Source organism: Astatotilapia calliptera, chromosome 5 (assembly GCF_964374335.1).
Source record: "Astatotilapia calliptera chromosome 5, fAstCal68.1, whole genome shotgun sequence".
Taxonomy (NCBI): Eukaryota; Metazoa; Chordata; class Actinopteri; order Cichliformes; family Cichlidae; genus Astatotilapia; species Astatotilapia calliptera.
The window spans coordinates 21,775,573-21,791,972 of record NC_137426.1 but is presented as its reverse complement, the minus strand read 5'-3'; the positions used below and the strand labels follow the sequence as shown (position 1 = coordinate 21,791,972).

The window sequence follows — 16,400 nt, the reverse complement described above, 5'->3', positions numbered from 1 at the left end:
CATGTTTTTGTGAAGATTTCTCCATTTATTTGTCAGGTTTACAGCATTTTCAATTTCTGCTTTACACGGGCTTCGGAGGAGCTCTTGGTGCACCAGCCTGTAAAAGAGAAACATTCTTAGATTAAACAGGTGTAACCACGGATGGAACTTTGCCCAAGTTATACTTTTGTGTTCCTGTTATTAGTAATGAGATTATCTACCTAATTAAGGTGCTATACAAAAATAATTCTAAACACTTAATGGAGCTACACAACAGGAGGTAAGAACTGTGTTTAAATAGTACTTACAGCAGGCCTAAACCTGGGTGGTGGGGTGCGGTCTTTCCTGGCCTCACAGGAGCGGTTCCTCACCACCTTGCTGTGGATGGCACAGCTGACACAGTAGTGCAGCTTCACATAGAGCTTGGGCAGAATATATGCTGCAGAGTGGACAAAGGTACAGATGAGTCAAATCATCGGGATGAAAAGGGGGTTTTATGAAATTAAGTACAATACAATACACTCACAGTCGAAGACGCTGGCCTCTGAGATGTCTCTCACGGCTGCCGCCTCCACGATATTCCTGATCACAAACTTCTTGATGGCCTTGTCCTTGGGGACACAACGGGCACAGTTGGTGCAGCGAATGGGCTGCACATGCCCACGGCCCTTCTTAGCACGACCGTTGTTCCTCCTCTTCTTGGTCTGCCAAAATACATTAAGGGTTACCAATGACAAAGTAAACCTGAGTAAAATGTTAAAACAGAACTACATTAGGCAGTCTCAAAAATTCAGCTGTGTTAAGGTGGAAACAATTAACAATCACAAGAATATATCTGCTTTCCCCTTGAAATCCCACATCAGCACTGGTTTCAAAACCTTTTCACCACCACCCAGCCACACCAGTTATTAACACTGGCCACAAAGCAGTCGCTTCAAACTGACGGTCTAGTTTACTATAACGTCTCAACGTTAGTGGGAATCAGAATACTTTATTGATCCCTGGGGGAAATTATTTTTTTGTTACAGTGCTCCATTATAAACCAAGGGAATTATAAACCATCAGTTTAAGGGAACCCCTTAAACTGATGCACGTGCAATCTAGTTCCACATACACGTATGAACTAATGCCATCAATCACGAGACATTTAATCATTATTGAGTTTTGTACAATCATCTATCACTCTTACACGGTATGACTGACTCAAGTCACGGTTGGGGCTTACTGAAAAACACATTTTTAACCATGAACTGTTATAGTTTATCGGTTGCTTTGTCAATCGCTGTGATGTGGCTTTTCTTTTTAGCCGCATCTCTTAGCTATGTTACAGCCCAAACCTGCACCGTCGTTATCCTTTGCTAGCACACGGAACACATGCACAAAATGGCTAGCGTGCTAACGGCTAGCATTAGGCCCAAACTCATTTTTAATCGTCCAGGATGACAGTTAATATCAATTCTCAGTTTTGTGACTTACACGTGGGATTAAAATACCCAAAGAAATGTAATTATGTGCCACTAGTCGACTAAAACATAGGTTTATTCTGTTTTCACGATTCGGCCATCAGTGAAACACACTCACCATGTTGCACGGGAAGCTGGAAAGAGGACCGGAAGAGGTTGCACCGTGAGAAGTAGTGCGGATGCTCCGCCCTCTAAATGTTACGAACAAAACGACGAAGTCCATTGATGTCTTGCTTTACTTTTCAATATTTGCAAAAGAAATGTGGCTATTGTGCACTAGGCTGAAACAAAAGCAAAAATATTGATTTTTTTTATGGGAAATAACAAAAACAACAACATTAAATTCGCGGAGGGATATCAAAACGCGCTTAAAACTCCACACGTCTCCCGAGTGAGCGGAGTTAACAGTTAAGGCAATGCTGGAACGGCAAAGGCGGTGTCATCGGCCTAACCGGTTATTAAAACAAGCTCACCTGCGACTAAAGCCCGTTAAAAACTGGATTTGTCTAGCTAAACAACAGGTTCTAATTGTTATTGAAATGAGAGTCAAATAAATTAATCACATTATCTCTCTATATATATACATATGTATGAATATATAAAACTTGGGGTTCACAGCAAAATGGCCTTTAAGTTCACTATATAAATATCAGTATGGATAATAACACCAGTACCTGAAGATATTTTCTTAATCTGACAGCAGAATTGTATTAAATTACTATATTACATCATCATTATTATTATATTGTATTGTATTATTATACTGGCACACTCTTTCTTTTCCAGGAAACAGTGTTTAACTAGACCAAAATTGGCTGTGTAGTTGCAATAAAGCTACAAGACATTATGAGTCACTGTGCTTAAAGGACAGTGTAGTGCTCAAAAGAAAAGCAGGTGAAATGCTGATAATACCACATTAGAATAATTTTTCATGACTGTATTCTGATTAAGGTCCACATGACTCTTTTTACAACTTGATCTTGGGGTTTCATGCGAGTTATCTTCAAAAAGGAAAAATGGTCCAATTTATTTATGGACTTATTAGGTGATGATCAGTACCGCAGAGAATATCTCTTAGTGGCACACCGCAATTTGGCTTTTAATTAATGTGTCTTTAAACATAAGCCTATTCAGTGGACATCTTTCAAAGCTTCCTGTCCTTTCTTTGTACACGAATGAGCAGGTCCTTACAAAAGAGAGTCTTTAAAATATTTTCAAACAAAAGGCCCAAATAAAAAAAGGTGGTTTAAACTCGCTGTTGTTACATGAGGATGTGAAGCAGGTGCTTCTAAACAGTCCCTTTATGCTTCTTCTGGTGAAATAACTTTTAACAAATGAGGGTTTTTTTTGTAATAAATAAACATCTAAAAGTCTGCTGTTCCATTGGTTTACAGCTTACCAGTTGCCCAAATTAGTATTGCTATAAAGTAAATGTGATCTTTCTTTTCAGTGACTGAACTGTAGGAAATTTATCAGGATTATGACAGCCAACTCCCTGGATGATGATATGATGTGTGTCTGGACACATCCCACTAGATACTAATATTTGACCTGTGCGTCTTTGCTGTTGAACTTCAAAATTAAAATACCTTTCTTATTAATCCTACCCACACACTCCACTTTTCTATGTCACTGTATTTGCTGTTCTCTGCTCTCTCAATTGCTCCCAAGATGATTTCCACCTGTCAGATCAATGCAGGACAGTGCTTCTGTATGTATGTTTGAAGCTGGCATGCTGCATGGACTAAATATACATTTGATTTGAGATCTGAATACAGTGTGAGCCTAACCTCCTAGAAAGAGCCTGTTCAGATACAAGCACTGTCAGTTTCAGGTTCTTCACCTGCAATTTTCTGTTTGTCCTGAGAGGACACTTAGCACATAACAGCCTTTAAAGTCTTGGCATACTACCAATGGACAAGGACCTACTCTAAATCCATCTCATCTCAATTCAACACAAACATAAAGAACAAGTTCAATTAAAAAAACATTTATTTAAATAGTTCAGTGATTTGTCCTTATTTCTTCTTGATCTTCTTATCCTTGGCCTTCTTTTTGCTAGCCTTCTGGGCACTGGCCTTTTTGTAGAGGTAAAGTCCCACCAAGCCCAGCAGAGTGGGCACCAGGGCCAAACACACCAGGGGGAACACATCGTTGACCATCCTCTGCCACTGCGTCTGCTGCGAGAGTGAAATCACCTCCACCTCGAACTCCAGAGCAGCATTACCTAGGACAGATCCATATCACAGTCACTATTCTGCAAAAAGCTCTTAAAGGTTATATCTATTGTTTATGATTATATGTTACATGAGTCAGAAAATAAAGGCGAAAAACATATAAAAGTTAACTGGAGAAACAAAAACAATGTAATGAAATGCTTCCACGCAACGCAGTGCCTCTCTGCATATATTTTCAGAAATTAACTCGGAAGAATCAAATCAGGACACATCAGAAGATATCGTTTCCCCCATGTAGCAGAAAGGCTTAGACAGGGGGGTGCAGCTCATCCTGAGGGCATGATCAGACTCTCTCAGGCAAGGCAAGTTTATTTGTATAGCACAATTCAACAACAAGGTGATTCAAAGTGCTTTACAGAGACATTAAAAAACAAAAACAAATAAAAAGCATGATTTAAAATAGATTTTTTTTTAAAAACAGTCAGTAAAATCAGAACAGTAGATAAAATCAGTAGTTAAAATGTAAGTTTTGAAATTTAAGCTTAAACGTGTGGATTTGGTGTTTTATTCAAATGCAGCTGAGAACAGGTGAGTCTTCAACCTGGATTTAAATAAACTGACTGTTTCAGCTGATCTGAGGCTTTCTGGGAGTTTGTTCCAGATATATGGAGCATAAAAGCTGAATGCAGCTTCTCCGTGTCTGCTTCTGACTCTGGGAACTGATAAAAAACCGGATCCAGATGACCTGAGGGATCTGGAAGGTTCATACTGGGTCAGGAGGTCACTGATGTATTTTGGTCCTAAACCATTCAGAGCTTTATAGACCAGCATCAGAACTTTAAAGTCTATCCTCTGACGGACAGGCAGCCAGTGTAAAGACCTCAGAGCTGGACTGATGTGGTCCACTTTTTTGGTCTTAGTGAGGACTCGAGCAGCAGAGTTCTGAATGAGCTGTAGTTGTCTGACTGATTTTTTAGGTAGACCTGTAAAGATGCTGTTACAGTAATCAAGCCTACTAAAGATGAATGCATGGACTAGTTTTTCCAGGTCCTGTTGAGACATCAGATCTTTTATCCTTGATATATTCTTGAGGTGATAGTAAGCTGAAAGAAAAGCCACGAGTGATCGCCTTTATCTTATGGTAAAACACTTCTACTGATGATGAAGGCCTTCAGTTACTAAACCTCACTGAAACAGACCACTGATGGTCAGTTCATGAGTGACCTTAGAACTGAAGAAGCTTCTCGGATGAGAGGTGAAACGTCTTCAAGTAACTTAAAGAAGTCCAGATGCTTTTCTTTGCAAGCTCCTTTGACTTCATGAGTTATGGCATTCACAAATTTAGCTGCCCAACAGTGTGACGACTATACCCCATCAGCCTATTATGGCTGATGGGTAATAAAAGTACATCTTAGAAACCTGGTATTCAGATGTGTGGTGGAACAGCAGCTTACTAAGATGCCTCCTATACTTTTTTTCCTTTAATTTGTCAAGTGTTTATCTACATATATTTTACTGGACAAATGATCTCTTTTTATGGTGTTTTGATGATGGTGCCAGAGAGTGTGGGCACGTCGCTGCAGAAATGTGATTCCTGTAAATCATGAATTCTTTAACCAAACTTTGTATGACCTGTCATCTTGTCGTCATAACTATGTATAAACTTTTAAATACGGGTCGGTATATATTTAATGTTTAAATACTGTATTTTGTATTTATATTTCTGTCAGAAGTTTTTGCATCACGTGAGGGAGTATTGTCTTAATTTTGTTATGCTTGCATAATTATAATAAAGACTCTTGAATCTCCGTCATGGAAACAGTTGCTTTTGCTGTTTTTGTCGTTCATCTGTCATCCACTCAGCATTTTTTTTAACAGATCACCTAAAGCTGTAGTCCTGGAACAGACTTCGCTGGATTTGACACCCATAGGGTTTTCCAAATTTGCCTTTATATTATATATACATATGGAAATATGATATTGATTTTATATTTGTCACGCTGCCATGTGCTGTAGGATATTTCTAGTCTAGTACCTGGAATTGTTGGAGGGTAACCTTTCTTTCCATATGCGAGGTGAGAGGGAATAGTGGCTTTGATTTTCTGCCTGAATGAGAGAACAGAAACATACAGGAAGCATTCCTCAGATTCACTTCAAAACTATCCACTTTGGTATTTCTGATTTGTGACGGCATGCATCGTGAATTAACTGGTTTGCTATTCACTTACCCTTCACAGATGCCAATCAAGCTTTGCTCCAGACCTGATATGAAATTTGTACAGAGACATTCGATCAGTATAAAAAGCACGCCCACCACTAATTATGTAATATAAGCTAATCAGTCTGACAGAGCTGCTCTTAAGGATTGTCATTCGATAACTTACCAGCGATGACTGTCCTCTTCCCCAGCTCGACAACAAGAGGATCCCGGGATAGAGATGTGTCAATCACCTTTCCATCCATCAGTTTACCCTGAAAACATTCAACAGGAAGAGTGAGGTGGTGCCGAGAATTTTTAAAAAATGCTGAGAGATTTCAGTGGGTGCATATTTTACAGAGGCAGGTTTGAGCTTAAAGAAGCGTGAAACACTGTCTTTTTAACCACAAAACACATTTATTGCTTTAAAGATAAATACAAGAAGTCATTCAATATATATATATATATATATATATATATATATATATATATATATATATATATATATATATATACGAACGAACATCCAAGAATACATTGGGAAGATGGCCCCAACTGACCGAGTGCTCAGTGAATACCTCAGGCAGCAGAAACCCAAGAAAGAGGAGGGAGACGAGGAACCATCATGGAAGGACAGGCCTCTGCACGGTATGTACCACCGGCAGATAGAGGAGGTGGCTGATATCCAGAAATCCTACCAGTGGCTGGACAAAGCTGGACTGAAAGACAGCACAGAGGCACTAATCATGGCAGCACAAGAACAAGCTCTGAGCACAAGATCCATAGAGGCTGGGGTCTATCACTCCAGGCAAGACCCCAGGTGCAGGCTGTGTAAAGATGCCCCAGAGACAATCCAGCACATAACAGCAGGGTGCAAGATGCTAGCAGGCAAGGCATACATGGAACGCCATAACCAAGTGGCCGGCATAGTGTACAGGAACATCTGTGCCGAGTATAACCTGGAAGTCCCGAGGTCAAAATGGGAGATGCCCCCAAGGGTGGTGGAGAATGACCGAGCTAAGATCCTGTGGGACTTCCAGATACAGACGGACAAAATGGTGGTGGCTAACCAACCGGACATAGTGGTGGTAGACAAACAGAAGAAGACGGCCGTAGTGATCGATGTAGCGGTTCCGAATGACAGCAATATCAGGAAGAAGGAACACGAGAAGCTGGAGAAATACCAAGGGCTCAGAGAAGAGCTCGAGAGGATGTGGAGGGTGAAGGTAATGGTGGTCCCCGTGGTAATCGGAGCACTAGGTGCGGTGACTCCCAAGCTAGGCGAGTGGCTCCAGCAGATCCCGGGAATAACATCGGAGATCTCTATCCAGAAGAGCACAGTCCTGGGAACAGCTAAGATACTGCGCAGGACCCTCAAGCTCCCACGCCTCTGGTAGAGGACCCGAGCTTGAAGGATAAACCGCCCGCAGGGGCGTGCTGGGTGTTATATATATATATATTAGGGGTGCAACGATACACAAAATTCACGGTTCGGTTCGGTTCGATACTTTGGTGTCATGGTTCGATATTTTTTCGATACAAAAAAAATGTTCATGCCTTTTTAATTTGTCATTTATTAAAATTATAAATATATATTTTAACTCAAAAGTACAGTTTTTAAATTTAACCCTAACCCTTGTGCGTGTTTTTTATTTTGACAGCGAATGCGCACCTGCGGACCACTTATGTGCAGCCCTGGTTATTTAGCTCGTCATATTGCAGCCACAGAAATTCTTTTGTCCATGAAACCATAAAGCTGCACTTTCTTTTTGCCTTATAGTCTGATTTGTCATAACTTCTCCGTTTTGTGGTAAGCTTTTCTTTGGCTGTCACTTCTTCACCCCGACCTGTCTTATTTGGCTCAGCAGAACTAAAATATAAATCCTGCTGCTTTTACACACACACTCACATAAGCTCAGCGATTCTCTGCGCGATCAACCACTCACATGTTTAAGCTGCGGGAGATTTCACTTGTCATGTTTGCATAGTAAGCTAACGATTAATAAGACGATGTCAGAGGAATTGGTGCACAAATTATCATCACTCACAGATCAGTGCTGTCGCTCTCTATACACAGTTCGCACGATTGCAAAGTGAAAGCAAAAAAACAAGCGCAAATTCAAACGCGACTTCAATATGTCACATATTGACAGTGGCTCACCGATGCCAATGACATAATTACCCAGCTACATTTCTGAAAGAATGCAAAAGCATTGACATATATTTTTCCTTCCTACAATAGCCCGACGGGCAGGGAAGAGATAGATTTTGGTAGCCCGACTGAAAAAAATCGCTAGCCCCGGGACGTCGGGCTAGCGATATTGCGAGCCCTGTATCTGATTGAGGAATCACTCATCTTTGGAAAAGAGAGTTTATTACAGAGAAATGTCTCTTTCCAAAATAAAAGCTATACTATCCGCTTCTTCTGGGCTATATTCTCAGCAGCATATTAAACAGCTGTCTAAATGACTCGGCTAAAGTTAGTAGCATGCTTGCTTGCTTTTGTCTGCTTCCACTTGTCTTTGCACTAGGATGATGTCGGCGTAAATGTGCAGTCATATTCGTTGTGTTCCCACTAGTACTTTCAGGTTAATCTCGTTGAAATGACCTTAACGCCACAACACGGCAAATCTCCGTTAACGAGCTACTGCCGATCGCCCCGTGCATGGGGCTAGACAGCCAACACGTTAACGAGCTAACTGCGCTAACACACTAGTTCCCACCCATGTAATTGAGCATTGCATGGCACATCCAACATACTGTTTTACTTTAGTCCAGGGGTGCCCAATCCCGGTCCTCGAGAGCTACCGTCCTGCAGCTTTTAGATGCATCCTTGTTCCCACACACCTGAATCAAATGAATGGCTTGTTATCAGGCCTTTGCCAAACATGATGGTATGCTGAAGAGATCAAACCATTTGATTCAGCTGTGTTGGAGTAGGGATGCATCTAAAAGCTGCAGGATAGTAGCTCTCGAGGACTGGGATTGGGCAGGCCTGCTTTAGTCCATGACTCGCTTACCTTCAGGGTCATACGTCACATGAAAACCAAAATAATTCCAAACACCAGATCTGAATGAGGGTGGGGGAGGTCCATGTTTCAAGGAGAGCTTAACTTCTGTCTCGCTAGCTTGCCCTGCGCTCTTCCTTCTGACGATGCTGTCTGTGTTGAGCGCTCAGTGGATCTGCGCTCGACAGTGCAGCCTAGGCGGAGTAGTCGAACACAGATTCACTGAGCGCTCAACACAGACAGCATCGTCAGAAGGAAAGTTGATAAAATAAATTACAAATTTTGTATTGTTCGATACATATGCGTACCGAACCGAAAGCACTGTATCGAACGGTTCAATATCGATACGAATATCGTTGCACCCCTAATATATAGTAGATCAGCTTGTTACAAGCTGATCTACAATACGGCAGCAGTGATCAGTGAGATGCTTGGCTACAAGTTGAACAGCCACAAGGGGCAGTACCCTCCATGGAGAAGGAGGCTAGAGGGCAAGATCAAAGTAGCACAGAGGGAGGTTAGCCAACTAACGGAGTTGCAGCAAGGTGCGACAAATAAGGTGCCTAAGAAATACAGCAAGCTGTCCATACCTGAGGCCTTGGAAACTGCCAAGCAAAGACTCACAGCCTTGGCCAGCCGCTTGAGGAGGTACACCAGAGAGATAGAAGGCAGGAGAATAAACCAGCTGTTCTCCACAGAACCAGCAAAGGTGTACTCTCAGTGGCAAGGGAACAATAAGAGAACAGCACCACCAAGGCTGGAGACGGAGCAATACTGGAAGAGCATATGGGAGAAGGATGCAACCCATAACGGCACTGCTCAGTGGCTAGAGGATCTGAGGGCAGACCACAGCGACCTCCCTGAACAGGGTCCAGTAACCATCACAGTGGCAGATATCCAAGAAAGGGTCTCCAGTATGAAGAGTTGGACAGCACCAGGACCCGACATGGTTCACGCCTACTGGCTGAAGAAGCTGACTGCACTCCACGAGCGTCTGGCAGCACAAATGAACCAGCTGCTAGTTAACGAGAGACACCCGGAATGGCTAACTGAAGGCCGGACGGTCCTAATCCCCAAGGACCCCAAGAAGGGACCGGTCCCCTCCAACTACCGACCAATAACCTGCCTCAGTACCACATGGAAGCTCCTGTCAGGCATCATATCGGCTAAGACGAACAGGCACATGGGTCAATACATGAGCGGGACACAGAAAGGAATTGGCAAAAATACCAGAGGCGCAAAACACCAGCTACTGGTAGACAGAACAGTCAGCCGAGACTGCAAGACCAGACTGACCAACCTGTGCACTGCCTGGATTGATTACAAGAAGGCCTATGACTCAATGCCCCACAGCTGGATACTGGAATGCTTAGAATTGTACAAGATCAATGGGACCCTAAGAGCCTTCATCGGGAACTCTATGGGGATGTGGCGTAAAACACTAGAGGCCAACTCCAAGCCCATAGCACAAGTCACCATCAAGTGCGGGATCTACAAAGGAGATGCTCTGTCCCCACTGCTGTTCTGCATAGGCCTGAACCCCCTCAGTGAGATCATTAACAAGACTGGCTACGGATACCGACTACGGAACGAAGCAGTTGTCAGCCACCTCCTGTACATGGATGACATCAAGCTGTATGCCAAGAGTGAACGAGACATCGATTCACTGATCCACACTACCAGGCTATACAGCAATGACATTGGAATGTCGTTCGGACTGGAGAAGTGTAGTCGGATGGTATCAAAGAGAGGGAAGGTAGTCAGAACTGAGGGGATTGAACTACCAGAAGGCAACTGTTAGATTTGTATTGTTGATTGTCATTTATGCTTAGAAATATTTACTTATATATGCTTAGAGTTTTGTAATTAGTTGTAGATTGGTAGAGGTTTTGATCCTTGATAGTCTGCAAACTTTGTGTGTATTAGACAGCACTTTGGGAGCATGAGAGGTCATACCGTGTCTTATTGTTTTATGGTAGGATTAACGTAGTTGCGTCTGTTCTAGTCTAAGTGCTCTTTGTTTAGATGAACTGCAGGACTTCCTCACCGTGTTATCTAGGATGAACCATCTAGGGTGAGGGGGAGGCTACCCTCTTCCTGACCAAGGATGTTTGACCCTTTGATCAGCAGTCCACACACACACACACACACACACACACACACACACACACACACACACACACACACACACACACACACACACACACACAGGCAAGGTACTCTTTGTGTGTATGTAGACGTCATATGTTAATGAACTTATGCATATTCATGTAACCTCAATAAAAGAACAGTGGTACGGGAGAACGGACGAGAGCAACTGGGGTCAAGCGAAGGAACGGTGCCTGTCCGGTTCTCTCCCGTGCACGAGAAACATGAAGAAGCTTGCCTACTTGTGTCTTGCTTTGCAGTGTAATTATATTGTCTTCAACGTTCCAGCGGATGGGTTCAAGCTACAAACCTATCAGCAACATTGCAGACATAGAGGACAGTTACAAGTACCTGGGGATCCCGCAGGCGAATGGGAACCATGAAGAGGCCGCTAGAAAAGCTGCAACCACCAAGTACCTGCAGAGGGTCAGGCAAGTCCTGAGGAGTCAGCTGAATGGTAAGAACAAGATCCGGGCCATCAACACGTACGCCCTGCCCGTGATCAGGTACCCTGCTGGGGTAATAGGCTGGCCAAAGGAGGAGATAGAAGCCACTGACATAAAGACAAGAAAGCTCCTTACCATGCATGGAGGGTTTCACCCCAAGTCCAGCACCCTGAGGCTGTACGCTAAGCGGAAGGAAGGGGGCCGGGGACTGGTGAGTGTCAGCACCACAGTCTAGGATGAGACAAGGAACATCCAAGAATACATTGGGAAGATGGCCCCAACTGACCGAGTGCTCAGTGAATACCTCAGGCAGCAGAAACCCAAGAAAGAGGAGGGAGACGAGGAACCAGCATGGAAGGACAGGCCTCTGCACGGTATGTACCACCGGCAGATAGAGGAGGTGGCTGATATCCAGAAATCCTACCAGTGGCTGGACAAAGCTGGACTGAAAGACAGCACAGAGGCACTAATCATGGCAGCACAAGAACAAGCTCTGAGCACAAGATCCATAGAGGCTGGGGTCTATCACACCAGGCAAGACCCCAGGTGCAGGCTGTGTAAAGATGCCCCAGAGACAATCCAGCACATAACAGCAGGGTGCAAGATGCTAGCAGGCAAGGCATACATGGAACGCCATAACCAAGTGGCCGGCATAGTGTACAGGAACATCTGTGCCGAGTATAACCTGGAAGTCCCGAGGTCAAAATGGGAGATGCCCCCAAGGGTGGTGGAGAATGACCGAGCTAAGATCCTGTGGGACTTCCAGATACAGACGGACAAAATGGTGGTGGCTAACCAACCGGACATAGTGGTGGTAGACAAACAGAAGAAGACGGCCGTAGTGATCGATGTAGCGGTTCCGAATGACAGCAATATCAGGAAGAAGGAACACGAGAAGCTGGAGAAATACCAAGGGCTCAGAGAAGAGCTCGAGAGGATGTGGAGGGTGAAGGTAATGGTGGTCCCCGTGGTAATCGGAGCACTAGGTGCGGTGACTCCCAAGCTAGGCGAGTGGCTCCAGCAGATCCCGGGAATAACATCGGAGATCTCTGTCCAGAAGAGCGCAGTCCTGGGAACAGCTAAGATACTGCGCAGGACCCTCAAGCTCCCAGGCCTCTGGTAGAGGACCCGAGCTTGAAGGATAAATCGCCTGCAAGGGCGTGCTGGGTGTGTTTTATATATATATATATATATATATATATATATATATATATATATATATATATGTGTGTGTGTGTGTGTGTGTGTGTGTGTGTGTGTGTGTGAGAGAGAGTTATTGATGCAATAAGAAGACAGACTCACTTGGTGAGTTTCTCAGATGTGGATTCAGTCTATGCCAACCCTGAAAAGATTAGTAATTAACTTCTCTATTGCAAAAAGTTCTTCGTCTAGGACTCGTCTTAATCCATGTCTGGGAAAATAAGCCACAGTGCTTACACCTTAAAGGAAGGTCCTGACAGTTTTGTAATTCACTGTCTTGCTAAGAGTTAGATGAAAAGACTGATTGCCAGGCATGTCTGTGGTTGGATTACCTTGGCACTAAGACGGGAACCAGGAGGGAGCTAACGGAACAAAATCTGCCTTCCAGCTTTCTACACATCCACAACACATCACTTACAGATGTTAGAAACAAATTTTGTTACTTGTGACAAAACAAACTAGCTCTTATTTCTGTTTTCAGCTAAGCAAAGCTACTGTAGCTCCAGTTGGTTATCTAATAAATATATAAAGCTTTTATGCAACTTTCTGCAAAAAAAAAATTCACCATATATCAGTTTTTATAATATAAATGTTGGTAAACGACCCTGCGACAGACTGGCGACCTGTCCAGGGTGTACCCCGCCTTTCGCCCTATGACAGCTGGGATAGGCTCCAGCGCCCCCCGCGACCCTGAAAAGGATAAGCGGAAGCGAATGGATGGATGGATGGATGGATGTTGGTAAACGAATGACCAAATATGAGTCAGATATGAGCAAAATATTTCCCTGCAGCAGATTCTTTGAACACACTTTCATTTAAGCAATCCTGTGCCATCTGTGTCACTTGAGTCCACAAAGAGCTAAATCATGAAGCGTTAATTAACAATTAAAAAGCACTCAGAGTCTAATTGAACCCTTAATGAATGTCTTTTTAACACCAGGTGAACTAGAGAGGTGCAAAAACAAAATGTAAGTTTAAAGATTCATAATAAATAAACATGTTTTTCATTTGCCTAAACTGAGTAACCAGGGTGTAACAGCGTAGCAAATGTTTTATTCTCTATTCAAACGGTCTAATTTCTTGTTGTATACAGTTTTATTTTTATGGGTATAACAGTGATGCTTACAGTTTTCTAGTTTTTTGTCTTTTTCGACGTTTGTTGTGAGTTGTTGCCACCTTTGAAGCACAAGATTTTTTTTTGTATTTGTATTTTTTATTATCTGTTCATCCATTTCTTCCACTTATCTAATTCAAGATGGCAGGGAGGGCTGAACGCACCTTGGATAGGTTGGCAGTCTATCACAGAGCTAATACAGAGAGACAGATGACCATTCACATTCACACCGAGGGGCCAGTTTAAAGTCACCACTTGACCAACTGCTGCCGTAAGATGGACCCGTGTTGGAGGAGCAGAGGACAGTGATCTCAGAGATAGAAGTAATGGGATTTTGATAAACTGACACAAAGTCAAGACCATGTAAGGTTTGTTGCAGCCATGTGTCCCACTGCGGATATTATGCATCAGCACTGGTAGCACTAATTAACACGTTTGCCTGTGGACTGTGGGAAGTTTGAGTACACAGAGAGAAAATGCAAATGCCACACACACTGGATGTGAACCCAGAATTCCCTGTGAGGCATCAGCAAACTAACTAATTTTTATATTAATTATTACTCCAGGTGAAAAAAAGAATTGCAGCAGTTAAATTTGGACTTCTGGGTTGTAATGGCAAAATTATGTACTTTAAAAAGCCAATTTTACATAGTTTTTAGCCACTTGAAATCTATATAATTAATCAGTAAGTTTCTATATTCAGGTTGAGTGGCAAAACTACGAGCTGTGGTCTTGGTACTGCTACTGCTGACGTGTTGCACCGCCCCATCGTTACACAGTAAAATCAGAGTGGATCTCCACATAAAACCACATTTAAAGCACACAGTGAAGCACTGGCTGACGATCAGAGCCGTTCAGTCGCGGCAAAGCCTTTGTTTTATTCACGTGTGTACGAAAATGCACAAACACAGCGCAGGTCCACATGGTTCACGCACACGGTGCCACATAGACAAGAACCGCGCACGCACTCAGCTTCTCTCCTCGCAAATCTCAGTGAAGCGATACACATCAGCAGCCGTGGACTCACCGTGTAGTGGATCTGCAGCGTGTCTCCCATTCTGGAAAGCATGGAGCAAGTTTCGGGTTTCACCTTTGGTCAGAAGAGTTAGCTGTTAATACTCATGCATCTTTGTGGCTGCAGTTGTGTTAGAGCTGCTGCTATTGCATTGTAATACTCACCAAGGTCTCCACCTGCAGCTCCTCGGGGGCGTCATCGTGGTCTACCTGCGCGAGTCCACAGGTGAAGACTGCGAGAAGGAGCAGAAAGACGCCCGTCCTCATTGCGAACTTCTGGGAAAGAGATGCCATCCGACAACAACAACTTCCGTGTAGGAGTCTTCTCCACTCATCAGCAGAGCGAAAGAGAGTGAGAGAGCCGTGCCCGTCGACCTCTGCGTCCAAAGTGGCTCAGCGCCAGGTAATGCTGATGTGTTGTAACACTGTAGCGATAAGCCCTAATAGCTGCTGGACGCCGTCCCAACACCTGGGTCCTCCAAAAGAGCCCGCCTCAAACATTCCGCATGCATCCCATCAGGCTGCCGTGGGTGTCAAGCGGAAACTCTGCAGAGGCGCTGGGGGGCGGTGCTGCGCAGCTTCTGCAGGCTCTCCTCCTTCACTGTGTGGCTGCTCCATGCTGGAGAAAGTCGGCGTGCTGAGGAGCAAACACCCCTCCGCTACAGACGCCACGTCTCCCTATGCCCTCCGGTTTAGACTGCAGGAAACGTAAAGGTGATGGGTAGTACCCAGCTTTAGTCCGGAAGTGATGTAAAATAATGTATCGTATTAGAAATATTCTAGAAAGTCTTTGTTTTGTTGTTTTTCTGAAGAACAGCATTATATTTGATTTCTCAACCAATGGTCAACTGATCATCAGTTTTCTTTTTTTCTAAGATGCCCCGCTCTTAAAGGTACAGTAAGTAATTTTTAGGTTATTTAATAGAAAAGCAATCAATGTTGTAGTCATAAACACACACTGATGTGTGTAATTACGTCTTCCAGCAAATTGAAATTACACATGGGAGCGGGAACTAGGTTGTGAAAGCCGCCATGTTGCTTTGCCATCTTGAATACAAGATGGACATCCATGTTCTGCTTAATGTTTTATATATGTGGCTAAAGACCGGCCATGTACTAGTTCATTCTGTTCATCTGGACGTAGCGTTTTTAGTGGGAGAAGAAGTGTTAGGTCATTCATCCAAGTGACTCCTTCAGTATCAGCTGACTGCACATTTCCCCAACCTTATAAACAATACATTTACATATTGAATGAAACTAGCAACACTAACGAACAATGGGCTGTGAAGTCAGTTTCTTGATCAATAATATCCATATTGTCATGACCATTGCATTGATCAGTGATCACTGACAAATGGCTATGAGTACCGTTCAAAAAGTTGGGGAATGTCTGCAATCACAACACTGTAAGATGGTGAAATATGTACCCTCAGGCCCCCTCGATTCAGAAATGGTCTTTCCCTTTTCACGTGGCCTCCTTGACTCCCCACTCAAACCAGCATTCCTCCCTGTCCAGGATGTGTACATCCTCATCATTGAGTGTCTACTGGCCTGTAGGTGTAAATAGACTGCGGAGTTTTGGCCTGACGAGTTAGCTCTTGTGTGTTGTGCCATCCGCTTAGCCAGAGGTTGTTTGGTTTCCCCCATGTATAAA

At 43.6% G+C, this 16,400-nt stretch overlaps 2 protein-coding genes across 2 annotated transcripts; both read right to left on the bottom strand.

Moving 5' to 3' along the window:
• Nucleotides 1-4: 4 nt before the first annotated feature.
• LOC113022553 (small ribosomal subunit protein eS26) lies at nucleotides 5-1,872 on the bottom strand. The gene is made up of 4 exons (XM_026168052.2): nucleotides 1,561-1,872; nucleotides 506-683; nucleotides 288-418; nucleotides 5-97 (listed from the first exon to the last, which is right to left on the bottom strand). Exons 1-4 carry the CDS (start codon nucleotides 1,663-1,665, stop codon nucleotides 62-64), a joined length of 450 nt encoding a protein of 149 aa, XP_026023837.1. The 5' UTR covers nucleotides 1,666-1,872; the 3' UTR covers nucleotides 5-61.
• A 1,544-nt stretch (nucleotides 1,873-3,416) lies between these two features.
• fkbp11 (FKBP prolyl isomerase 11) lies at nucleotides 3,417-15,438 on the bottom strand. The gene is made up of 6 exons (XM_026168037.2): nucleotides 14,912-15,438; nucleotides 14,760-14,822; nucleotides 6,004-6,091; nucleotides 5,848-5,881; nucleotides 5,655-5,725; nucleotides 3,417-3,669 (listed from the first exon to the last, which is right to left on the bottom strand). The coding sequence occupies exons 1-6, from the start codon at nucleotides 15,038-15,040 to the stop codon at nucleotides 3,461-3,463; spliced, it is 594 nt and encodes a 197-aa protein (XP_026023822.2). The 5' UTR covers nucleotides 15,041-15,438; the 3' UTR covers nucleotides 3,417-3,460.
• Between the last annotated feature and the right edge of the window lie 962 nt (nucleotides 15,439-16,400).